General features: G+C 44.0%; 2 protein-coding genes across 3 annotated transcripts; both read right to left on the bottom strand.

Annotated features, from left to right (window-relative positions):
* Positions 1-772: 772 nt before the first annotated feature.
* LOC146673590 (F-box only protein 41-like) lies at positions 773-15581 on the bottom strand. The gene is made up of 17 exons (XM_085390408.1): positions 15441-15581; positions 13408-13579; positions 11531-12052; positions 11371-11450; positions 10050-10122; positions 8001-8231; positions 7813-7877; positions 7575-7730; positions 7320-7489; positions 6959-7182; positions 6069-6184; positions 5375-5527; positions 5207-5302; positions 4900-5018; positions 4577-4735; positions 4374-4489; positions 773-3305 (listed from the first exon to the last, which is right to left on the bottom strand). The coding sequence occupies exons 2-17, from the start codon at positions 13555-13557 to the stop codon at positions 3243-3245; spliced, it is 2493 nt and encodes an 830-aa protein (XP_085246534.1). The 5' UTR covers positions 13558-13579; positions 15441-15581; the 3' UTR covers positions 773-3242.
* A 5298-nt stretch (positions 15582-20879) lies between these two features.
* LOC146673589 (early growth response protein 1-like) lies at positions 20880-23242 on the bottom strand. 2 transcript variants are annotated; one of them, XM_085402293.1, is made up of 3 exons: positions 23002-23242; positions 22661-22871; positions 20880-22609 (listed from the first exon to the last, which is right to left on the bottom strand). In XM_085402293.1, exons 1-3 carry the CDS (start codon positions 23126-23128, stop codon positions 21700-21702), a joined length of 1248 nt encoding a protein of 415 aa, XP_085258419.1. In that variant the 5' UTR covers positions 23129-23242; the 3' UTR covers positions 20880-21699. The 2 variants fall into 2 exon arrangements, with proteins under 2 accessions (XP_085258419.1, XP_085258417.1); XM_085402291.1 differs by having other exon boundaries at positions 20880-22871.
* Between the last annotated feature and the right edge of the window lie 3318 nt (positions 23243-26560).

The raw sequence follows: 26560 nt of genomic DNA, 5'->3' as shown, positions 1-26560 counted from the left end.
TTTCCAATTTCCATTTCACTTTTTCTAACTTCACTAGAGCTCAAAATACAGAACAGCTACTTGCCCATAGTTTGCATTTTCCACACACTTGTTTGGGCAACCAAACCAACAAGAATGAGGGTTTTGGTGCAGCACTGTACACCTCTTTGCAACCAGTCTCCCCTTGTAACTACTGGTAACCAGTCACCAATAGGTCAGGAAATATAAACTTTTCTCTATTTTGGAAGTGATTCTGTAAGCCTCAGCAAATGTAACTTTAGTAACAGGTCTCAACCTCCAGGAATCACTTGGCAAATACAGTAGACCCCCAGAATTCACGAGGGTTACATTCCTAGAGCACGCATGAATTGTTGAAAACCATGAATTTTGGATATGGTAAAAAAAATGCTAATGCTGTCAATAAATGCCTATTTTTTTTATAGTTTAAACAGTTTAAAGATTCGGCAGGGGGTTCTGCAAACAATTATCGGTTAGGTTCTAAGCAAAAATCCCCAAATGACTGAGTCCACAAACACTGAGCCACGACTTCTCAGGGGTGGATTGCAAACAATTTGCCCTCACAACCCCTGATCTTTAAGCCTGTGCGACTGGGACCTAAATCCTGTGTGCAGCCACATCAGGTTTTATTTTTGTGTTCAAACGTCACATCCTTAGATCCTTTAGATTTCCATCTCACGTTCATCAGACAGGAATGAGTCCAAAGGCTGTTTGAGGTAACTGAGAGACTCAAGGAACATTTTTATTTTTAAGTGGAAATACAAAGTGTTTCACATGTGACAAAGCATTGCATAGGGCACAATTAAGGACAGCAGATTCCAGTCCAACATTAGAAACAGAAACCTTTGATTGTAGAAGACGAACATATCTTGATTGTTTTACAACATAATTAATCAAGAGGAGACACAAACCTGATGAGGAAGTGATTTATTGATGGGGAAACCACACAGGTAGCATCTGCAGCTTCTAGGGGTTGCTAAAAGACACATTTTTTTATCAACACATCTGCAGGTCTCACTGACAGGTTGATTCGACTGATGTCTTTGGTGCATAATTCAATGCGCCCTGCTTGCTTGTGCAAAAAGTCTTTGTGCATATGTGGGTTCTTGTGCTTATATTTAAGGTAAAAATAATGAACAAGGGTTCTGTTAAAACTTGAGGTAAGACTAAAGGTTATGATTACTTCAATACAACAAGTATGGCTCTTATTTGCGGAACAACGATGTTCTGTTTGATAAGGGTAAATAAAGGTTTATTAGAGGTGCCTCAACTTTGTTGAGGTCTGAGTTATTGCAAAAATAGAAGAGATGAATAAAAGTTAAAGGGCTCTAAGATTCGTGAGGAGAAAGAGTGCTAAAAAAAGAGGTCACTATGGTAGAAAAAGTTCTTATTCACACTTTTAAGTAAAAGTTAAAGGATCAAGATTTTAGTTTGAGGTCTTGCCTTCCCATTTCACTCAATGAGTGACTCATACAATTATTTTAAGTCTTATTTTTAATGTTAGAAGCTGTTCATAATAAAAAAAAAAGTCCTGCAGGAAAATTAAAGCTTAAGAAAATATGAAACCTCAGATGTACTTTTTGAGTTTTAGTCTTTTGGAGTGAGCAGGGGTTAGCCTGCTTTAGCCTGATTGCCACTTAGTCTGTCCTATTTGTATTATTAATAGATTTTAAAAGCTTTAAGATGACCTCGATTAGCCCAGTCTCATTCTCAGAGTTCCAAATACTGCCATGTTTCTTAGCCAGTGGCATCTCAAAGATAAAATGAAAATTGGTGTTTGTTCTTCATGTATCGACGCTTGTGAAGGGCCCTTTCGTATCATGCCATTTAAACATAATTTTTTAACATAAGGCCATACTTATTGCTAGGGCTGTTCGATATAACGATATATATCGGATGACGATATAAAAACGTTTCATTTTACGCTATCGTTTGTTTCGTGGTGTCGCAAAATAAACTGTTTACGGCAATATTTTTTCATGGTTTTGATGGTCACTGTAGTGGCTATATTAATTTCTTAAAGTTCTCTCTTTCTCTTATATTTAATATAACCACACTACGGACGGACAAGCGTCTCTTTTTATGGGTTGTCGTTAGCAACAACGATGGTAAAACCATCGCATGTCCGCTTGTTTATTTTCCACATAAACCTTTCACAATAAAGCTCAAGATCCTATTGAGGCTTTTCAAAATAAACGGAATCACGTGAAAGATGCAGAGTATTGACGGATGAGAAGCAAAAAAAGAGCCGTCAGGTGCTAAAAAATAAACCTTAGACTCAAACGTTAGAACAGGCTTTTCCCCGCAGCACGCCGTGTAATAAATACAAAGAAAACGGCGGCCTTTACAACTTATGTCTAAAAATGTGTAGTTTCATGCATCGGTTAAAACACTCAACTCCAGGTACAAGATGCCCAGCTGGAAACACTTCACCTACCCGAGATTCACAGAATTTACAGAAAATATTACATTTTTTGTGATTTATATCGTTATCGGACGATAGATGTTTTATATCGGGATATGAGATTTTGGTCATATCGCACAGCCCTACTTATTGCCTTTAAAAAAAAAAAAAAAAAACTTGACCAAGTAGTTTTCCGTGCCTACAGCTAACTAATTTCTTTTAGCAGCCCCATTTCCTTGAGAGGTTTTTTTTTTCTTATATAACTTTAATCATTTTTCTGGTTAAAAAAGTCTCCATTGAGTCGCTGCACTCTCTTTGGGTATACATTGGTATTACACCAAACTACTGCTTTTTCTTTAACACAGTGTTTAGTTCTGTTGAGCTTTTCAGCTTTAATTTGATTTTGAAGGATTTAAACAATTTTTGAAATAAGTAGCTTTAAAAGAGGACTGTTAGATATGTCAGGACAATCAAGCCAAAGGAAACCTATCAATAGGACAACAGCAGCATCAGATAGAGTGGCAGTATTTGACGCCATGGGACTTGACTGCTTTGCATGGGTTTAGCACAGATATTAAGGGATAAGTATGGTTTATTTTAGCCTAAATTCCTAAAAACACATTAAATACCTTTTATTCTTTTTCTTTTTCTTTTTCAATAAATCAAGCTACAGGTAGCCTATTTCCTCAAAAAACAGTTTCATAAACAGTTTGGGCCAGTGTGTAGTAAATATTGCACACATTAGTTCAGGGAAAGATTAATGGCTTCAGGTAAAAAAAAACAAACACAAAACCCAGATTTAGACGTTCTCACGTATAAAAGAAAGCAGTTTGCGCTGAGGTCAGGAGAAACTGTCGGCTTTAACCTGCAGGACGTCACTCACACCAGGACGCGTCTGAAGAACCTGAAGGGGCACAAAAATGACAACATGAAGGTGGTCTGTGCTTAAAGTCTCTCTGAGTTTTAAAGCTGACCTAAAAAAACTTCCTCTCCAGTTAAGTCGTCCAGAGTTGGGTTTATTTAAAGGAAATTAGATCCTTGGTAAATCCAACCATGACCATTTACAGATTTACAGGAAAATACAAAAACATTGTGGTTAAGTAGTACAAGCATGTTCTGACCACTGAGTTTGACGTTGTGGGATTGCATTTGTACAGATTTGTATGCCTGCACCGTTATACGGATGTATCCTGAATTGGTCAGAGGGTTTCTGTCTGTAGACAGTTTGTCACAAATGTCCGAAAATCACACGAGTGCAGAGTGAACTGATGCACTCTGCTTGTTGAAAGCACACTTCCAGAAGTATTTTGAGAGCTTGAAAAACTTGTAGAACTGCTTCTGCAGTTCTAAAAACAAAGCAAGTTGTAAAGTGACTGTCAGTGATGTCAGTTGTTTGTGATGTTTGTGATGATTTATTAAGTATTCATGAAGCCGATAGTGACCAAAGTGTTTTTGTCTTTGAGCAATTCAGAGCGGGGTTTATTTATGACTGGCACGTCTCAGGCACATCATTCCAAGAAAAACATTAAACCCAAGTCCAGAGCTTTGCAGACCCATGTTGTAGCTATGTACAGTCACCAGGGGGCAGTGTCAGGAACTTGTGGGACAAGCAGCAAATGTGAGCTACTCTTGTTTATATTTGTGTTTTATTTGATGTTTTAATGTTTCATGTTAAACATAAGTGAAGTACATTTGAGGGGAACTATTCTGCTAATTTACTGTTCCACATTTTTATTCTAGATGAGCTTTTAGTGATTCACAGTTAAAAATAATCCTTCTTTGTCTTATACTTGGCTTTTTTGTAGTTCCTCAAGGGTGATTGATCATATTTGTGGAGCCTGCTGAGGAGCAGCTGATTTAGCCCCCTGCCCATAAGCCCAGTCTTATTTTCTCTCAGTGCACACTTTACATTGAAATAAATATTTGTCTGCTTGTCCTGACAGCCAATCAAAGAGCAGTATTTATAACTCACCTTCAGTGTACTGAGAATCTCTCCAAACAGATGTTGTGCTTCCTCAGTGTCCGGTTCTTCAAAGTAATCTGACGCAGAGACCTCGACAATGATTGACCTGATGTTCTCACACTCACCTGCACAGGTATACAGAGGAGTCATCAGCAATCATTGATTAATAATAATCTCACATTTCTGTGTTGCCTTCAGTTACAGAGACTCACTGTGGAAGTGCAGGATGGCCTGACCGCTCACGGGCGTGTGTGTCAAGATCAACGTCTGCAGGTTCTTCAGTCCAGCCTTACACAGCTCTGTCGCCGCCTGCAGGCCGAGGTCAGTAATACGCTCCAACTCCAGCACCTGTAGCTGAGCACAGTTGCGTACTGCACACAAAACACACAACAAAAAAACCCCCACACAGCTAATGGTATAATGCATTGTATTTTTACACCAAAATAAACTGTAACTTTACAGTTACTACGGATTTAATCTGTACAAGCATGTAGGAGAAGAAACAAAAATGTCAATAACCATATTTTTCACTGACCAGCAGCAACCAACCCCTGAGTCCCACAGCCAGCTCCGCCCACACTGAGAGAGCGGAGGTGTGGCCAGCAACGGCCAATTGTCTGCAAGCAGCGGTTACCAAAACGAGTTGGCTGTTGGCTGGAAATATTGAAGAGAGAAAAAGACTGGTGTCAAGGTGACTCAAATCTGCTCATTTGTTCCTGCACTCTAGACTGGATTCACAGCAGACAGGACAGGAATTTTTTTTTTTTTTTAGAAAAAGGGAAACAGATTTGTTGTTTTTCAGTATGGAGCTATCACAGTGGACTGTGTGTGTGTGTACTAACCAGGGATGAGCAGGCGCCACCTGCAGGCTGGTGATGCTCCTGCATCCAGCACCCAAAGCCCAGAGAACCTCCTGACCGAGAGGATCTGATGAACTCCTGCAGAGGACCAGACAGACAGTCGAGTAAGCGGACAGACAGGTGAAGAAGGGGACAGGTAAACAGCCTCACCTGTATGTGAGCATCTGCAGGTTCCTGCTGTAGCAGCTGGCCAACCACAGGGTCCTATCGGTGAGGATGTGGGGACACTGAGAGATAGACAGGTGGAGCAAGCTGCCCCCTGCTGACCGCAGCAGGGCCTCCACCCCGGGCTCCACACTCCCTCTGATTGACACACAAACAGACGTATGCCAACTACAGTACCCACAATCCACTCAGAGGACAGCTTTCTTCTCTTGTAACGTCTCAGAAACCTGTTAATGCACTGAGCACTGACCAATCAGATAACAGCTGCGTTACCATGACAACATGCATTTCAAAAAGATAAGAAAAGCTTGTACATTTCCTCGGTAGCAGCATTAATCCTTGAGAGCGGTGTGTGTTTGTGGGCTTGGATTTTTGATTTTGTAGGGACACAACTCACACAGTCACACTGTGGGGACAAAAATTAATCCTCAAAATGTAAATAATTAGGTTTGAATGAGGGCTTGAATAGTGGCATTGTAAAGCGCTTTGGGTGGCTTGAAAAGCGCTATATAAATCCAATCCATTATTATTATTATTATTGACTCAGTGGTTATTTTTGGTTTAAATCATCACCGTCTGGACATTTTGGCTTGCCAGTAACATTAAAGACTTAACCTATGCTTGGGCTACAACCAGGGCCCTCAGAAGTACAGAAAGTCAAACCTTGAGTTTAATTTACCGTATGTTTCTGTGGTAATCCTCTCGCGTCTCGTTGGCTCGACGACTTCGAGGCTTCAGGTTGCTGAGCACCACGGCCTGAGTTTGAGTGCACCACTGTGACAGCGTCGTCAGGAACTACACACAAAGAAAAACATTTTAAATGTGAAATAAACATTTTAAAGTATAAACCTAATAATTCCTGCATTTTTTCCCTGACAACATCTTTCATGTAGTCACTCTGCCACACAGTTTAATACTACAAGACAGTAACTGTTTATTGAATAAAAATCTGATTTTGGAGTAGTACTGAATAAAGAATATTCTGCCTAATTAAGGTTTCTATGTGTGAACACAGTTTTAAATTAGCAACAATTTTAAAACTGAGACAAAAAGCAAACACATATTTATTTTGTATAGATGCTGCTCTTTCTTTTATCTTTCTGTTGAAGCTACTATGCCCCATCTTGTAATCGCAAGGCTAAAATTATGGAAAAAAGACAAATTCCAAGTATGAAGTCAAAAAAGAAAACCAACCAGCCAAGCTTAAGTTTGGATGGAAATACCCAAACTGAAAGCATGAAGTGGTTAGTGTTGCAGTTTTCAGTTTCTTTCATGCAAAGTGGAGGTGACCTTGGCATTCTGCTAGTGACTAAAGCAATCACATGTATGTTTTTGCAAACATGCACAATACACATTTTCCCCTAGCAACCAGTGGTTGCCAGGGGGTCACTGACTAGTTTCTAAACCTGTGTGAGTGGGGCGTTATTCCCTTCACCCTACACTGTCACCATGACTGTCACATGTCCAAAATGGCGGACAAGTTAAATGTTACATGGCCAGCAGATTATCAGGGACAGCTATAAGAGGATGACATTAGTAACTATCTGAAGATGATGAGGACTTCGATACCTCTGTAGACACTCTGGCATTCTCCAGCTGGAGGCGTGTCCAAACAGCAGGGTGCCTGGCAACGAACCGCCAATCAGAGCACACCTCGGCTGCACGCAGCATTGAGCGCACGTCCAAATATGGGAAGATGCAAAAAAGGCCCGCCCTCAGCCGCAGGGTGTCTGCTACCAGCTGTCTGTCACCAAAGCAACGGGAGGGTGTGGAGCGGACGGAAGAGGGGGTATCTGGGTCAGGAGAGCAGAGTAATGAAAGGCAGAAGCTTTTATTGTGAAGCAGCCACAGGAAGTTTTGCATTAAAGCAGCCTGTAACAGCCAGAGGGGAAAAGAAAGACCACAGGAATGATGGGCAGAAATTATATACCTGATCCAGGTGTGTGTGTCCTGGCAAAGATGAGTCTCCTCATCTCAGCACTGGTCCACAGTTCCTCATCTTCCTCCTCTTCCTCCTCTTCCTCCTCGTCTTCCTCCTCGGTGCTATGGTGACGAAAGTTTCTTTTCTTCCACGTTCTCCCCCATCCCTCTTCCGCAGTCCTGAAATCACAGCAGAAGAAAGACTTGCTCTTTAAAATTTTAAGCCCTGTTCAAAATAAAAGTCACAAAACAAACATCTGCATACCAGAACCTCTCCCTCCTCCCATCTTCTCCTCCTTCTCCTCTCTCTCGTTGAGTCCAGGGTTGGGCGTAGGGATTCGGATGGAGATGGGTTGATGCCGCCTCGCAGTTCCAACCCCCCGAACCCAGAGACGAGGTTCGCATTCGTCCAGCAAGACCACTTGATGACAGAAACCGAGAGGAGGTGTGAGCGTTTCACTGACACTGTAAACTCTTTGAAAGAGTCAGGTGTGTTCAGGTACCTGTAGCGATGGTGTCCATGCAGCTGCTCTCCCAGCCTGTAGGAGCTTGACACGCTATAACTCCTCTGGAAGAGCAGGATGAGGAAATGTTGAGTGAGACCTAACAAATTCCAGGTCCTGCTCCTCTCTATAGACAATACATACTCTCATGAATACTTTAATCAAAGATGTTTGTTTGTATTTCCCACCCTGTTTCCAATGGTTTCCTGCATCTTATTTGCAATGATGTCATCAGTGCTGCCATCCAGACTGCGTCCCCCTTGGCTCCGTGTAGGTTCGTAAACCTCAGTGAGCAAATAGGGCTCGGTGTATGCGTACCCGTCACTGTCTGGGAAGAGGTTGCGATGTTCGTGCGAGCCAAGCATCAGGAGCCGTCTCTCTGCGCAATCTGCTCGCTCCAGCAGTGTCTCAATGAACATCTGTAATCAAGCGAAGCACCACAACAGAAAGATTTTATCGGATTTGCTGACTTCTGTATGTTTACTGTAAGCTGCATCTGAATACCAAAGGTTTTTGATAGGAATTACTAACACACCCCACAATCATGAACTAACATGAAGTTGTAAGAGGTTCTCTTACACTATGAAGCACCAAGACATGACTAAAGAAAACTGAATTGAGTGGAATATCTCATTCCAGCTCTACAGTCCTTAGCATCGCCAGCAGCCAATGTCCTTGAGAAGAGAGGCTGTCTTTAGTTACAATTCAGGAAGAACAATGAGGTTTTCATCCTAGTCAGGAAGCACTGGACCAGCTCTTCTCAAGGATATTCAGGAATATGTGGGCGTTTGCCCAAGGCAATAAGACAGACTTGTGCTCAGTGGCTTTTGGACTTCACCAGGACATTACTGGACAGTCTGGTTCTGATGGCTTTATTGAGCAATGAGCTCCAGCATGGATCAGGAAATTGGACCTCAAAGTCTGAGGACAGGTTGGAAATGATCGCTACCCCAAGTGGAAGAGTTCAAGTATCTCGGGGTCTCGTTAATGGGTGAGAGAAGAAAGCAGCAGGAGATTGATGAATAGACTGGTGTGGCATTGCGGTGATGCAGACCCTGTACCGGTCTGATGTGGTGAAAAGAGAGCTGAGCATGAAAGTAAAGCTGTTGTTTTACATTACCACCCTCACATGTGGCCACAGGTTCTGGGTAGTGACAGAAAGAATGAGGTTTAGGGTCTCTGCCGTTTGGTTGGTACTCTGAGTAGAGCCGCTACTCCTCCACACTGAGTTAGCCTTTGACTCGGATGCCTCCTGGGACCCTTCTGGGTGAGGTGTTTTGGGCATGTCCAACTGAGAGGAGGCTCTGGGACAGACCCAGGACTGGCTGGAAAGCTGTAGTAGGGGAAGAGGACGAGGCAAACAAGGCAGGGTTTGCCTTAGAGCAAGTTTGATGAGTCACTTTTGGGTTTGTTATTGAAATCGAATATTTTGGGTATTTTTGTGACTGTCTTGTAGTTTTCCTTCCTTTGTGATTGTTCACGCCACTCGCATTAGTTTCACTGTGTGTGTGCACTGTTATCTGCACCCGTGTCAGTTAAATTTCTTGTTTGCGCTGCATGTGCACCCCCATGTTCCTCATGTTCATTGTGGGTCTCTTAACTCAGTGTGGGTTAAGATCCAATTTCAATGGATGTGTTTTAAAATTGTTTACAGTTCTAGTTTGAGTGACAACAGTGTTTGTGGGCCCACAGACTAAGCAGCCTGGATGACACTAAGGCCTGAAAGGAGTCCTATGACAGATACTTACATATTTAACTCGCAATAGAATTAACATCTGTGCATTTTGCAGGAGTTTTCTTAAGTTGCCAACAAAAGCTTGCTTTTTGTATATTAACTCTGCCCAGTGTCCTTTATTTTCTCTCTGGAATCTGAACACGTTCTTGTACATGAACTCTATGATTTTGACCCAAACTCTAATCTAAAAATCTAACCAAACTATGTGGGAAGAAAAGGTTAAGTTAAAATATAAAGTATAATATAAAACTGTACAGGTTTTGAATGACAAAGGATTATTTCATAGACGAGTGCACATGCTGCATACTTGCCCCCCTCCAATACGTCGTTTCATGTGTAAATAACAGCCTCATCTTGGCCAACCCCACTATAAAAACTGTCGGGTTACCCTGTGTGAGCTGGGTCAGATTAATCTCACGCATCACTCTTGTCAAACAAATCAAAATAAACCACCCAGAGTTTAATTACAAAAGAACCAACAACAGAAGATCTCCTGCATCACCTGCAGCCTGGATTTGGCTTCGGCCTCTTTGTCTGCCGTCTCCCTCAAAAAATGCTCAATGTCCACCATCTCCCTGAAAAACACACACAGTTCAGAATGTACACGTTATTCAGTGACCCAAATGATAAATAAGTTAAATAAGATAGACGGCACAAAAAACACGCAAAACAAACCGAGTGACCTCCCAAAAATACACACCCTCGGGCTGCTCTGCCTCATTGTCATCTTACATTTATCATCCCAGCAAACCGCAGCAGAGTGTGTGTGTGTGTGTGTGTGTGTGTGTGTGTGTGTGTGTGTGTGTGTGTGTGTTAGAGAGAGACAGAGAGAAACACAGAGTGAGGCAGATTAAACATGACGTGTCCTCTGCCTGTGCACCGTGTTTCTGTGCTCAGCGCGCTGTAGTTCCATGATATTACATTACATGCTGTTTGCTTCTGCTATTAGTGTTTCATTTTCCACAAACAAAAACTGACCACACGACAAATTCTGCCACACTGCATCTACTGCTGCCAGAGGATACGAGTGCAAAAGATTTTAATGCCCAAAGCACTTCCTACTTGGTATTTAAATCTGACCCCATTCACCTCCACATACTTGCCTTACATTCTACACCAGAGTTCAAGTTTGCCACTGAGGGCTGAGTAAAATTAGCCAAAAACAACCTCAGCAGTTGCTGCCTGCAGTGCTTGGAGATCTATTACTGGATGAGTGTAGTACTAGAGGAAACTTTAAAGCTCGGTAAGATTTAGGTAAGCGCTACACTAAGAAAAAGTGTTTTTTTTCTATAATTTTCAGAAGAATTTATGGATGTCTTGGTCATTTTATTGGTGATAAATCGGAAAGGGACTCCAAACTTTAGTCCTTCATACAAAATAAAAAGGTGTGATATAAACAAATTAAAACACCCAACAGAAACTGGTTTTGTAGCAGGCTGCAGACATGTTTATTTCTGCTGTAAAGTTGGAAAATTTAACATGGAAGTCTATGGGCACTCATTTACTTTTACACCCTGCCCCAAGTGGACAATAGGGGAACTGCAGCCCTAAACTGCTGTTTAGTCTTTTCAACCTTGTCTATTTACAGAACAAGTTAAAAAATGTACACTATTTAAAATAAATACGTGAACATGTTAAACTTTTTACCATTGTTATTGTGATGACTAGTCCATAGAACATAGAAAAGTGGCTGATCATAAATGAATAATAACAATGGTGCAATGAAGAAAACTTTCATCTAAAAATGTCTTGTTTGTTCCATAAAAAGAGGGAAAATAAATCCTGAAAACACAGTTTTATCCACTAAACGTCCAGATACTGACTGTTGTCGTTTGCTCAGCTCCTTCTCTTTCCCTGTAAGATCTTTCTTTAATTTCTCCATCATCTCCATGGCAGCTGAGACCTGCAGGAATACAAAAATAGAACAGTGAATATACAGCGACTTCAAAATCGTGTTTAAAACATTGCTTAAAGCCCACCCACCTGTCGGGACAGGTAGGCTGCTTTCTCTTCCACTTCCTGTTTCTCACTCCAGAGTCGTTCCTTGTCTCGCCTCGCCCGCTGTAGCTCCATCTCTCTCCTCTGTAGCTCTACTTTCAGTCGGGCCATGCGTCGGTTCACCCTCTCCTCAACCTCCGCGAAAGTCCGGGCGATTTTATGATCCAGCCCGAGCCCCAGTCGCTCTTCCAGCCCAATCTCCACCAAGCCTAGCTGGACCCTCACCTCTCCAAGGTTCTTCCCAGCAAAAAGATCCACAGATCCAGGAAGGGCCAGAGCAGTGGAGGGGCCTTCTGAATGTACCGTAGAGGAAGGCAGAGGGCAATCTGAAGCACCGAACATCTCCCTGAGCAGTTGGACGGAGGCAGATGATGAGGCGAGATCCAAGCAGGCCAGTGGCAGGGGCAGGCTTTGATGTTCCATGTCCAGAGAAGTGCTCTGACTTTGGGATACAGCTGGGCTAGGGAGTGGGAGGAGAGAACTGGTTCTGGAGCTTCTGACCCGAGCCTGAAACATTAAGACAAAGTTAATACTGGCACTGGTAACGCAGTTCAAGGGCTGATGACATTAAAAAAAATGTATTAGTTACAGGTGGAAGATCTGGATCATCTCAATGGTCTCCAAACGATCCTGTAAATCTTCCTTTCACTCTTGCTGCTATCGTTCATTCACAAATTACCCCTGACACTCTCCCCCCACTCCACCCTACCTGCACTCTCTTCCTCATCGCTCTTGTGCACTGTCTATTGCTTTGGATGGTTGACTCACCTTCACCTTCTTTTCCTCTCCAGAGCATACCTCCACCTCTCCCTGCTCAAACTATAGAACACAGTGTCATCTGCAAACATCAGAGTCCACAGAGACTCCCGTCTGACTTCCTCTATCTTCCTCTACCTGTCTATCATAACTCTAAATAAGGGGGGGGTAAAGCCAAACCCTAATGTGGTTCCACCCACCTGCCACTCCTACTGTCTCACTGTCTTCAAATGTGTCCTGCACCGCTTTTAGAATGCAAAGAACTAAAATATTCTCAATAAAATGAAGGAGAAGAAACGAATAACACTGGTATAAATTTCATGGGTGTCACAAACTCACAATATTAGTTACATCCCTGAGTTTATGATGCTGACATGAGGATCAGAGAGGTGATGCTTGACAGAATTCACATAAATCTAAACAGTTTAAGAGTCTTAATTATTTAGAAAAATAAAAATAAAAGCCTGTGTTTGTTTCTATTCACAAACCATGCACTAACCAGATTAACTGTCAGACACAGCCACTTATTTTCTTCGTTGCAATAATCTGGTCAGTTTTTCTCCCTTTCTAAGGTCTGACACGACCTCACTTCTGTGTGCAAACAGCACGAACATCCATCGATCTATGGTTTATTTTTGCAGTCCTAGCATGATCAGTTATGACCAGGCAGATTATGTTGGGAATTCAACCATGTTTGCTAGGAAATTAAAGCTACCAAAGTCATGTATTGTTGGCTAGCTTCATTACCAGCAGGTGTCAAACAGAAACAGAAAATCTTAAATCTGAGAGGCTGAAAAATGAAACAGACAACATCAGTTTGTTTTAATGTAGAATAACTAATGAGTCTCTGTAGCTCCATATAGCTGCTTTCCATCCATATTCCGTATTCACCGGGTGATGTCAGACAGATTTCCCAATCAGATCCATTATTATGTGTCCAAATTGCAATCGTTTCCACGATGTGGCCTCTGGGAGGACACATTATTTCTTTGTTCCACATGACAGTAAACTCAAATCTCTTTAGTTTGTCACATATCATGAAATCTTCCACAACAAAAGTACTTTAGCAGTTAACCAGTCGTGAAAATGATCATTTGCTTGGTTACCTGGGAGAGCACCAGCAGGGTCTCGTAGGTGTGTCGGCTGACCAGGTGCGCCCGGAGCTCAGCTACAGATGAGAACCGAAACCCATCCCCGCAACGAGGACAGAAGTAGGGCAGCTCCATGGAAGAGGAGGAGGACGAGGAGGAAGACATGATTCACGAGGAAGCAGCAGACCTGGAAGAAAAGATATGAGCTCATTAGAGAAAAACAAAGAGACTGCAACGAGATAGTAAGAGTAGAAGAAGAAACACACAGAGTAAACCGGAGTGAAAACTGGGTCAGAGTGCGTGTGAGCTCTACATAATTGATTCTATGCAGATGAAGATGTAACGAGGCTCAGACCTGAACATTAAAGACAGCAGAACACGTGTGTTTGATTTATTCTTCACGGATAAGCCGGATCCATGCTGGAGCATCACATGCGTGTCCTGTGGCGAGCTGCTGGGTCTGATGTTAGTGGGGCGCATGTGTGTGTTTGTTTCTGTGAGGCAGCAATCTTTCACGCCGCTGCTCCGACCCGTGCAGAGGAATTTAAGCACGCATGGATGAGCAGGAAGAAAGAAACGTCTGGGGCGTGGAGTCTCTGTGTTCGCCTACTTCAGCCTCCTCTTCCTCTTTCCATGCCCTCCATTCAGGAGTTTTTATTTGGTAAGGACTACAGCGAGGGGCTGCTGCATTACAGTGACTCGCCTGAGAGCTTATACAAATACAGAAGAAGAGCAGATTTGTGCTTTAAGCAGCCCAAATATGCTCTACCTCTGTGTGCCACAGAGGAGGATTTGTTCACAGTTCAGTTTTTACATTTGTTTTAAGGGACTTATGCAGTTACTGAATGTCCTTACACTCACAAACAAATTGGTGTGGAGGCCTTTGATGATTAAATTTATGTCACTCAGACCAACACCAGCGTAACAAACAAAAATGTTTGAGTCACCAAATCAAAATCATGAGATAAAACGTAAAAGTGATCAGAAAAATTAAAGCTTTAAACATACAGCGACATTTTTAAATGAAAACTGAAACTGAAAGAAAAGTATACATTTAAGAACTAACCACTAAGAAACTTAGAATTTTGAGATATTTTGACATAAAAAGTCTAAATTATGCCACTAATTATGCTGCTATTCATACTGTCATTATATTAATGCTGCTATCCTGTATATATCGTACTTACTATTGTTTGAGTACTTGTGATTGTTTTATTTTACTTTTTATATTTTACATTTATTTTTATTATTGAATCTTGCACCAAGGGAGTGGCACTCCAATTTCGTTGTACTCTGTACAATGACAATAAAGGCTATTCTATTCTAAAGAGTCAAATTATGACGCAAAAATGTCAAAATTGGAAAATTAAAACTTAAAACGTTTAACCTAATAAGTGAAAAGGTAAGCAAAACAGTCTAATTAATTAAAATATAAATAAAATAATACATTACAAAGAAAGGTCAAAATAAGAAATTAAGTAAAATTAGTTCTGTGATGAAAAAAATATAAAATGTAAATATATTTTTTAAAAAACGTGAAAAATATAAAGAAAATGTTGCTATAATGTATCATTATAAAATGTAAACATAAAAAAACTAACAATGATGTAAAATCAAAGCTTTTAGAAAAAAAAAGTCAACACTAACAAATGACAGATTGGTCAGAACTATTTTGGAAAAGTTTGATTTGTGACACGAGAAAACTTTAATTCATGAATTGGAAAAAAATGAGACCTGAGCACAAATCAAAGAAAAGACTGTCGAATGACCTGCAGCATAAAGTATGAACACTGGACAGGGTTTCACTGATTAATCAGCCCGCCCACTCTGTGTCCAGCTGTTAGAGTACAGCTTACATTACAGCTTTTATTACGTAAAAGAACGTAAAAGTTGAGCCACACAGACAGAAACTGATAGATTATTCGAACATCTGCCTGCAGCTGTGAGGAGAACGAGCTGCTCTTCGGGTTCTTACCGAAATATCGAGACTGATGACAGCTTCTGTGCTGCCACACACACGCGCGAGCGCCCGGTTCACCTATCAGTACCTGTGACAATCGATCCGCGGATGTCTGGTCCTCGCGCTGCCTGAACCCACCCTTATCGACCGCCTGCTTCACTCAACCCCAAAATCCCGTTGCCATGGTTTCCCGGTTCTTCCCAGTTCCCCTCGGATCGATGGTCCATCATCCCGGTACCGACCACGTTTTATCGTGCAGCAGCAGCATTGCACACGGAGCGAATGTGTGCGTGTCTGTGTGTGTGCGTGCAGTTGCTGACGTAGAGAACGCGTGATGTGGGCCATGATTGCCAAGGCTCTCTGGTTTCACACATTTGTGTTTTTATCGTTCAGATTAGACTGAATTGGACATAAAAGCATGAACACGGCGACGCGCGCGAGGCGATCTGTAGATAATTTGATATTCATTAACACACATCCACTGCGCGGGCTTCAGTGTGTCTTTGGAAGTCACGGAAACTGTGTCCTTCTCACGGCGTTCAGACCACTTTTTTTTTTCAACTGAGAATCAGTTCACTTCTTCACCCCTGTAACCAAGGAGACACGTGTACTCCAAAACATCTCTCCATAGAGGAAGAAAAAAAACAACTTCAAGCATCATGGGAATGTTTCAGAGTCTTCCAGCTCAAAGCATCCTTAATTAAAGTCATTTGTGTAACGTAGAAGGAGTGCAGTGACACAGTGTTTATTTTATGAGTATATTTGGTTTCACCGACAAGTTTTATTCTCCCAGAGTGACACTGCTGGTGTTTCTGTTTGTCCGGGGGACCTTTTCATACCACAGAAATGACAGAATGGGCTTCGTGCCGCTTTTAATAAGACTGGAAATAAATGTCTGTGTTTTATACATAAGCAGCAGCCTGCCATCATCATCATCATCATCATCATCATCATCATCACTACCCAGATTTCACTGTAATAACTCCAGCCACCAGCCAGTTCCTCTACAGAGTGTCTGACCTTTAACCCTAACCACAAGCAGAAAGAATCAATTAAGAGATCTGTTTTCCCAGTGGAACTGATTAACTGATTAGGATGTCAAACACAGAACAGTCCTGCTGGATGAAGATGTTTGAATCACTGAAACTCCTCCGTGTGAAGTTTTGTTCTGTAATCTGTAATCATGTTGAAATTTCATCATGAGATGGCTCCCTGTACAGTCTATATGACCACAGAGCGACAGCAAGACTACAAGTTTGTGGATATTAGGTGGTCTCTGTTTTGCAATCTGTGTAAAAGGCATTTTTTGTGACACATTCTTTTGTGCATGAGTGTATTATTTTTTCTGCTTCTGTGATAATGTGGTGGCCACTGGAGGGCGCCAGAATCCCGCGGCCTTCAGGAAAAGCTTTTATCCTATTTAGTTTGCAGTGGAGGCCAAAGATCTCTGAAAGCAAACGTGTGTTTCCAAATGGCCTGTATTTATATGGCCTGTATTTATATAGCGCTTTTACTAGTCCCTAAGGACCCCAAAGCGCTTTACATATCCAGTCATCCACCCATTCACACACACATTCACACACTGGTGATGGCAAGCTACATTGTAGCCACAGCCACCCTGGGGCGCACTGACAGAGGCGAGGTTTTAGTATCAGGGTTACAATTTGGTTATGTTTAGGTTTAGGCTGAGGGTTAGGCTTAGGTATTCAATTTTGATGGTTAGGGTAAGCGACTAGGGAAAGCATTATGTCAATGAGATGTCCTCACGAAGATATGAAAATGAGTGTGTGTGTATGTGTGTGTGTGTGCGTGTGCCTGTGTGTGTGTGTGTGTGTGTGTGTGTGTGCCTGTGTGTGTGTGTGTGTGTATGTGTGCGTGTGCCTGTGTGCCTGTGTGTGTGTGTGTGTGTGCGTGTGCCTGTGTGTGTGTGTGTGTGTGTGCCTGTGTGCCTGTGTGTGTGTGTGTGTGTGTGTGTGTGTGTGTGCGTGTGCCTGTGTGTGTGTGTGTGTGTGTGTGCCTGTGTGCCTGTGTGTGTGTGTGTGTGTGTGTGTGTGTGTGTGTGTGTGTGTGTGTGTGTGTGGGAGAGAGAATAAGACTGGGTAAAACTGCTGTTCCCATAGCAACATGACCTTCACTGTTCAAAAAAGTGTTGGCAACAGAAACCTGTTGATGCACGGAAAACAGAGAAATCTGGAGAAACCCGAGACTGACTGAAGTGATGATGCATAGATAAGTCATGAGGAAGATGAAGGTGATAAGTTGGTATAATAATTACTGTTAGGTTTTGTATTGTTGATTGTCATTTATGCTTAGAAATATCTACTTATATATGCTTAGAGTTTTATAATTAGTTTTAGATTGGTAGAGGTTTGATCCTTAATAGTCTGCAAACTTTGTGTGTATTCCACTCTGGAATGCACCCCTACATCCTGGGAGCACGGGAAGAGGTCGTACCTTGTTTTATTGTTTTATGGCAGGATTAACGTAGTTGAGTCTAAGTGCCTTTTACATATAGATGAACTGTTGGAATTTCCAGACCAGCAGGTTAAGGGAAGTCGTTTATGGGGCCACACTCTGACCCCCCCCCCCCCCCCCCCCCCCACACACACACACACACACACACAAAGGCAAGGTACTCTTCGTTTGTATGTAGACGTCATATGTTCAAGGTCAAGGTTCTTTATTATTTGTCACATGCATAGTTATACACACAGTGAAATGTGGCCTGACACGCTCCTCGACATGTGCAAAAAATTGGGGGGGGGGGGGGGGGGGGGGGTGTAGAGGAAGAACATTATATATATATATATACAGACATACAGTATATACACTGGGTGAATGTGCAGTAGTAGCAGCAAGCAGGTGAATTCTGTACATTAGTATGAATAGACATCTGACTATTTTACAGGATAGACAATATAAACATATTTAAAATTAAAGGAATTGAAATGTACATCGTGCCTTGGTTTAGTGTCTGGAAGAGTCCTGTCTCAGTCAATTATAGATGATGTGAGAGGGCGGGTGTGTGTGTTTAGGGCACGGATGGCTTGGGGATAGAAGCTCCTCTTGAGTCTCTCTGTCCTTGCCCGGAAGATGCGGAACCTTCTACCAGATTGCAGAAGTTGGAACAGTTTGTTGCCAGGATGGGACGGGTCCTTCAGTATCTGTGCTGCTCTAGTCCGGCATCTCCTGGTGTAGGTGTCCTGAAGCGGGGGGAGAGCAATCCTGCAGCAGCGTTCTGCTGTACGGATCACTCTCTGGAGAGCTTTTTGGTCCTTCACACAGCTGTTCCCAAACCACGATGTCATGTTCTGTGTGAGGATGCTCTCCACAGCGCCTGTATAGAAAATCCTGAGGATCTTTGGAGAGACCCTGAACTTCCTCAGTTGTCGTAGGTGGTACAGGCACTGCCTAGCCTTTTTGGTCTGGACCTGAATGTGGGCAGCCCATGTCAGGTCTGAGGAGATGTGGACACCAAGATACTTGAAGGACTGCACCCTCTCCACTGGAGCTCCATTGATGATAATGGGCTTGTAGTCTCTGTGCTGACCCCTTCTGAAGTCCACCACCAGCTCCTTGGTCTTGCTGACGTTCAGCTGGAGGTGGTTGTCCTGGCACCATGATGCCAGATTCTTCACTTCATCCATGTAGGCCGCCTCATCGTTGTTGGAGATGGCACCCAACACCACTGTGTCGTCAGCAAACTTCACAATGGTGTTGGAGCCATGGGTGGCCACACAGTCTGAAGTGTAGAGGGAGTAGAGCAGTGGCGTTAATGACCCTGTGCATATTCATTTAACCACAATAAAAGGAGTGCTATGGGGAACCTGGCTGAGAGTCTGATGGAGATCAGGTGGTGGAATGACACTTGGCTCCAGTCAGGTCTCCCTCATGCATGAGTAACATGAATAACTTTGCCTACTTGGTGTTCAATGCTTTTGCTGTGTTTTTAAATTGTCTCGTTCCAGCGGTGGGCCTGTGCTAGACAGACCCAACAATTACCATTTAATTGGTGTGAATTGTGGACTTAATCGTATTAAGTGGCTGCTAATACAGTGGTTCCCAAACTTTTTTTTGCTGGGCCCCCCTTTGTTTTACACGAAAAACGTTTGCCCCCCGCGCGCGCACACACGCACTAACACATCCTCCAACCACACACACCCATATTTTGCTCCACACCTCAAATATTTAGTAAACAATTAAGCAAATACAAGTAACCAGCAATAAATGACAGGTAGTAATAAAATAAACTACTAACTCTTTTACGCTACGTCCGCACCTACACGGGTATTTGTGAAAACGCAGCTGTTTCGTCCACACGTAAACGGCGTTTCAAATCACCGAAAACTGTGATTTTTTAAAACTCCTTTTTTGTGGTTTACGTGTGGACGAGGAATACAGAGTTCGTCTGGTATGTGCCTCTTTTCACATCACGCTGTGCGCCACTTATTGTTTACATGAGATGAATTGCAGAATGGCAGAGAGAGACGAAATACTGTTACTGTTAATCTGACTATCCTCAGGTTTTACAGGCAGTTACTGTCTCTCCATTTACAGAGGCAGAGGCGTCACCGTGTGATTATTTTACTATTATTATTATGATTATTTTACATGTAGTTGGGGGTTTTTCTTCTGTGTAATAATATTCAACATTGCTATCAATACATTTTTCAAAAAAAATGCCTCTCTGTGCAAAATGGGTTTAAAAATATAAACAGCTGTGGGATACTGTTTGTCCGTGATTTGAACCGGGGTGACAAATCGTGGCAGGATCAGCCTGATGTTATTTGTATCCAGCTGTAACTTTACTGTATAAAGAGCTAACGTCTCCAAAATGTCAGGAGTAGTTAGTCGTTACAACAAGTGTTTGTGAACTAAAAATCAATAATGTGGGATACTGTTTGTCTGTGATATGAAAAGCCCAGCGCTGCTCCCAACGAAGGGAAAACCAATCCCGCAGGGGAGACCTACCTCGGCACTTGTGCAGGTGAAACCAAAGAGAAGATATGCTTCAGCAGATTTTCTAGTCTTTGGCTTGGAAGATAGTTTGTTTGGAAACACATTCAGCAATGCTTCACCTCCTGCTTTGCATTTCTGTGGGAGCCCCGTGCTAGCAGTGTCCAAGAGTTTTGTTTTTTTTCTTTTTCATACCGCCCCCCCCCCCCCCCCCCCCCCCCCTGCCATGGCTCTGCGCCCCCCCTAGGGGGCGGGCCCCACACTTTGGGAAGGTCTGTGCTAATAACACTTAAAAATGCTGATAAAGCAGAACAACGGAGGACCGGGCTGAAACTCAACCTCCTTTTTAAATGAGTAATGATTAAATATAATTAAAGAAGTTGAGGTTGAGATCAGGGGTGTCTGCCCTGGTGAGTGGGTGGAAATCAAAGAAAAACACAGAGTGCCCCCTCATATCACCTCTGAGTGAAGAGAGCCTGAACCCCCCCGTACAGACCCATATAAATTAGACCTGTGTTATGAAGCAGCAGAAGAATTAGTCGGACACGCTCACTCTTTGTTTGTTTGTTTATTGACAGCGACAGCAGCCTCCATGCAGAACGAGGGAACAGTAAACCTGCACAGCCATGTGTGCTACTTGGAGCTCAGCTCTCACTGAGCTGGTATGTGTTCAGTTTTTTTTTCCACCGTCACAGTACAAACAACACGATGCACCGGTGCAGCTCAGACCTGCACCCGCAGTAATATAAAGTTCAGTCAGCGTCCAAAGACGCGAGCGTTGGTTTCATAATCAGTCTCATAGAAAAGAAAGAGTGACATCGCAGCACATTCATCTTTAGAAATATATACAATCTGATTGTAAACACGAAGAGGTAGACGACCCATCTAGAAAAATAGAGCTATCTTACAAACATAGAACTCCTCGAATATAAAGATGTTCACATAAAAATAGCAGTCAAAACAAAGCACGACATTCTGACGTCTACATTTCTTCACGTCCTCATGCAGAAAAGTCACAGGTTGGTATTTTACAGGAGAAACCTCCCAGCGGGCAGCGGACTGCTCCTTTAACAGTCCACCACAGTAAGCAGGCAGGCGGGCGCAGACAGGAAACACGTCAGTGGCACCTGCGGTACAGCCCTCTCCTGTGCGGCCCTGCTCACAGTCCAGCTGCAGGACCGCGCTTGCGCATGCGCCCTGAGAGGAACCAAAACGTGCACTTGGTAGTCCCCCGAACACCTGTAAACGCCTGGCACGTCCTCCTCCTCTTTCGGGTCCAGCCAAAATCGTCCACGATGTGACGTTATGTGGAAAGGTGTCTCGGACGCTTTCCGGTCGACGGTTCAAATCCTGAAGCTCTGAGTGAGCTCGTCTGCTGTTGTTCTTTGCTTTTAGACGCCAGGCGCGTTCAGGGCCAGGGAGTAGGCGGCCATCATCTGTGCGCGCAGCTGCTGCTTGACATGCACGCGCCCGTGCCTTTTTCTCTCGTCGCTGCGCGCGAACCTCTTTCCGCACACGTCGCAGGAGAAGGGCTTCTCTCCGGTGTGCGTGCGAGTGTGCGTGGTCAGGTGGTCGCTGCGGCTGAAGCTGCGCGCGCAGATGGTGCACTGGAACGGCTTCTGTCCCGTGTGGATGCGCACGTGCCTGTTGAGCTCGTCGGAGCGCGAGAAGCGGCGCTCGCAGCCCTGCACGGAGCACGGGAACGGCTTCGCCTTCGGCCCCCCCTTCGCGGGGGCTCGCCTGCCTCCGCGCGACAGCTTGGGGGCTGCTGCCGCGTGCACGCCGCCGATGTTGACTATCGGGAACACGCCCTGCAGGAGGGAGGAGAGCAGCTGGGAGTCGAGGGTTGAGGGGAGGGAGGAGGGGGCGCAGTGGAGGTCGCTCCCGCTCTGCACGAGCTCCGTCTTTATCGGCGGTCTGTTGATGACGTAGCTGCCGGAATCTCCCCCGGTAACGGGAGCGGCGGACAGGCTCTTCAGCCAGTCCTCCAGCCCCAGCGGCTCCTGCTTCACCTCGCATGCGGGCTTCAGGTCTCCCTGTGCGGCGTCAGCGCTCAGCAGCGAGTCGATTAGATCCGCCACATCTACCTGTTGCTCCAGAGCTGACAGCGGCAGAAGCGAGTCCGCGCTGGAAGGGTACAGCGCGTCGTTTCCGGCTGTGGAGAGCGGCTCACACCCGCTGCTGCAACTGGAAGCCACAAACTCGCTCTTGACCACAGCTGGCAGGGAAGCGGAGGTGGAGGGCAGCTGCTGGGCGGCAGGCAGGGGTGGAGGGAGGTCCAGGACAGGTGCTGGGGCGAAGCTGGAGGCTGCAGAGGTGGTGGAGGTGATGGTGTTGGTGGCGGGCTGCTGCTGCTGCTGCTCCATCTCTGTGCAGATTCCCACGATCTCTGTGATCATGTTGAGGATCGCGTCCGCGGTGCTGCTCAGTCCCGCCGGTGCCGCCTCCGGCTCCGCGAAAAAGCTGCCGGTGTAGCCGAGGGAGGGCGAGAGCGTGTCCGAGGAGCAGTCGCTGAAGTCGGAGAAGAAATCTGAGTCAGAGGCGTCGGTGCCCGGAGAGAAAACTGGAGAGAGAGAGAGAGAGAGGGAGGGAGAGAGGGGGCGTTACTGTCATTGCATAATCAGCGGGCAGCCTCCTCGTCACACATCAGTCACAGGTGCAAACATCTGGCACAGCTGCTCTATCACACTCACCTTGGCAGAAAGGTGATCCCACGTCCGAGTCTGCGGGGTCGCTGAGGCTCGAGCCCACACTGTCCACCCAGGCGCTGCACGCGTCCTCAAACTCCGACATGAAGCTGTCCTCGCGTTCCAGAAGCATTTTTACACGAATCACAAACAAAAATCCAGTAAAAACGTAAAGCTGCTGGGCTCGTGCTGCCGGGATTCCCTTTAAAAACGATAATCCGGCGGTTAATCCGGAGCGGGTCGGTTAGTCCACGCTCTGAGGCTGAGGATGCTGAAGATGCTGAGGATGCTGGGCTCCCTGCGCTTTTATACTCTCCGTCTCCTAGGTAACTCCCGTCCGGGCCTTATTGGTCGACACCGGCGCGAGGGATTCCCCCCGCCGCGACGCTTCGTAGCTGCCCAAATATGGGCAGCATCCGGCCGTGACGGCGGGTATCCCCCATGCCTTAAAAGGACAGGCGGCAGAGCGACGTAGAGCTAGAGGAGAGAGGGGTTTCCTCCACTGCGGCAAGACAGGAGTTACACAAGCAGAGGAGGAGATGGAGGAGGAGAGGAGCGGGCTGTTTTTGAAGCTGGAGTTCCAAGTTAGGAGCATTTGGCCTCGCGGGGAGACTGAGGCTGTGACCGGTGTCAGTGAAGTTTGTTTTGAGGACAAAGAGGCTGCTGCTCTGCTCAGACCTGCAGGTAAACACAGTCCGCAGTGCTGCAGAAGGGTCGAGAGACACCCAGAGGAAACACGGAGAGCGATAAAGAGAGAGGGTGGCATGATTACATGTTAGTGACATTCCTGCACAGCCTCGTTCTGGCTCAGCTGCGGTGATGTTGTCTCCATGGAGATGAGGGAGATTCAGGGCATGCGTTATGTAAAAGGAGCAGAGTTTACTTAGATTTTTATTTTTTATTTGATGTTGTTTGTACATTTTTCTACATAAAGCCACACAGACTGCAGCTTAATGACAACTACAGTAAAGCATTAAAATACTGAAGGTGGCTGGTGATATCAGTGCTCAGGGAGGCATCCATCCATCCATCCATCCATCCATCCATCCATCCATCCATCCTCGATTCAGCTGTCACAGACAGGAGGACAAATAGAATCATTTACCCATATACCCTGCTGATTAAGATTGTGTTTGAGCGCTGGTTGGTGGTGTGCACATTTCTGTGTGTGCACATTTATAAAATAAAAGCACAGCAGGACCAGTGGCCTCTACGGCTCCACACAGAAGTTATGTGGGTGTGACATGTCCACATGTGAGTGTCTGCCTCGGTTCAAAATTAAATTTAGTCATTAAAGGATGAACCAGAGGCTCCGAGTGGACATCAGCGACCTCTGCTATAAGAGTTTGAAGCCTAATTTTAAAAGCAGAGCTAGTGTCTGTCTGCTGAACCCAGTCTGGGAGCTGTGGCCTGAAAGCTGAAGGCCTGTCATTCTACTTTTTATTAGTCTAGGAACAACAAGTAAGCCTGCAGTCTAAGATTGAAGTGCTCTAATGGGACAATATATTTCCATGAAGATATGACAGGGTCTGATTATTAAAGAGCTTGTATGTGAGGAGCAGGATTTTAAATTCTGGATTTAACAGGGAGCCAATGAAGGAAAGCCAATGTGGGAGAGATTTTAGAAGAACGCAATCAATAATTTTTGATGTGTGACAGTCAAAACATTATGACTCTTGTCCCTGATTACAAAGACCAAACTACATCCTCTGATAGGTTAGTGTTAGGGTGATCAGCAATGGCGACTGAATTACAAGGAGCCTCGATACACCAAATTTGGGCTAAGTGTGCTGTCAGGGTGAGGTAAAGAGAAGTAAATATTCGAATAATTTTAATAAAGGAGCCCATCTCACATTTTACAGAGACTACCTACAGTACATATACACATGAGTTTTACATCTTATCATCTTATACTAATATCACTTAAAAAAGTGAAACACATATAATATAATTAACTAATAGCATTAGTTAATATTAATTATTATTATTAGCACACTATAGTGCTGCATTATGATTATTTTAACCTGAAAGAAGAAATATAACATTAAGTTAAAAACACAAGGTGGAAAAAGATTTTAATAAAAAGTTATTAGTTTCAAACTATGAAACAAATGACATACGGTCATGTTGAATATAAAGTTTTCACAGGACTCTTAACAGTCATGGCAAAACAAAATAGCTCCCAGGGGGTGATTATCAGATGCATTTGATTAAATGATCATCAGGAAGTCCGAGCACATCTATAAAAGCAGAAGTTTTACACATTTGCAGGTCTGGAGCATTCAGCTGTGTTCCCACATCCAAGAAATTCACTGTGAGTTCAGACCCTCTGATGATCAGGGAAACTGCAAAATATCCAACTCTACAGGCCTCAGTCAGCATTTTAAACAGTGAAGTTCATGACGGTACAAATAAAAAAACTAGTTGTTTGGAAGCAGAAAGCCTCTTCACTCTAAAAAGAACAGAAGGTGCTCCTGAGCAAACCGCAAAACTTCTGGAACGACGTCCTTTAGACAGATGGGACCAAAATTATGTTGTGTGGAGCAAATCAGCACGAACACCTCAGACCAACAGTCAGCGAGGTGGTGGGGAGGTGATGATTTGCGCACCTTGCAGTCACTTGGTCCGTCATGAATTCCTCTGTGTACCAAAGTATGCTCGAGTCTAACGTAAGGCCATCTGTGTGACAACTAAAGCTTGGCTGAAACTGAGACATGGAACAGGATGATGATCACATGCACAGCAGCAAATCTACAACAGATTCCCTGAATATTAAAAGAGTCAGTGCAGCAGCGGTCAGGTCAAAGTCCAGACCTTCAGAGAGCTGTGCACGAACCTCAGTGACCTGAAGCAGAGAAGACAAAGTCATAGAGAAAATAATCACTTTAGCTTATTGCTGCTAAAGGTGGTTCAACTAAGCTAAGATCAAACCCAGCCCTCAATTAAAAAAACTGATTAAAAACAGAAAACTGTGCAACAAACAACAAACAGCTGCTCTGATTTCTGCTGAAAACATCTCTGACATATTTCAGAAAAGTGCCCAAACTTTTCAGATACTTTTTCTTTGACCTTCAGCATCGCTCTAAGTGTAAGCATACAACAAAGTTAGGAGCACTGCTCAATTTAGTGTATACAGAAAAACATAAATGAAATATGTTATATGCTATCATAAATAAAAATAAATGAATGAATAGGTAATATTAGTATAACAACACCCTGAATGTGTAACTCTTTCTGATGGGAGGGTTTAGCTCAAGTCTCTGAGTATGCTGTTAGACCAAACAGACAAGCTTCATTTTTTAGTTTAACTTTTACTTCCACACATTCAGAGCATTCCCCGGGAGCATCTGGTGGCTTTCAGAGGAACTGCGGCTTCGGGCATTTTTAGCACCCTCTGTTCTGTATATTCATATTTAATCAGCTCGGGTTCTGGTGCTGCTTACGTTTGTGAGTGTTTGGATCCCGGGTGACTAAAATAAGCCCGATCACATCGGCGTGAGAGCGTTCAGGCGACAGGGCTGCAAAAAACAGTCAGCTGACGATGCAGAGAGAAGAGAGAAGGAAG

This window comes from Rhamphochromis longiceps, linkage group LG3 (assembly GCF_057381845.1).
Source record: "Rhamphochromis longiceps isolate RC_006_pf linkage group LG3, R_longiceps_female_GT1.1, whole genome shotgun sequence".
Taxonomy (NCBI): Eukaryota; Metazoa; Chordata; class Actinopteri; order Cichliformes; family Cichlidae; genus Rhamphochromis; species Rhamphochromis longiceps.
Note: the sequence above shows the minus strand (reverse complement) of the source record. Positions and strands in the feature narration are given on the sequence as shown.

Excerpts from the sequence above, each read along its gene's own strand:
- LOC146673590 (XM_085390408.1), bottom strand. The coding sequence starts at position 13,557 with ATGTCTTCCTCCTCGTCCTCCTCCTCTTCCATGGAGCTGCCCTACTTC. Across the intron at positions 10,123-11,370 it reads GAGCTGAGCAAACGACAACA|GGAGATGGTGGACATTGAGC; the intron begins GTCAGTATCTGG and ends TGTGTTTTTCAG. Across the intron at positions 4,736-4,899 it reads TCAGGGGTTGGTTGCTGCTG|TACGCAACTGTGCTCAGCTA; the intron begins GTCAGTGAAAAA and ends TTTTGTGTGCAG.
- LOC146673589 (XM_085402291.1), bottom strand. The coding sequence starts at position 23,128 with ATGCTTCTGGAACGCGAGGACAGCTTCATGTCGGAGTTTGAGGACGCG. Across the intron at positions 22,872-23,001 it reads GGGATCACCTTTCTGCCAAG|TTTTCTCTCCGGGCACCGAC; the intron begins GTGAGTGTGATA and ends CTCTCTCTCCAG.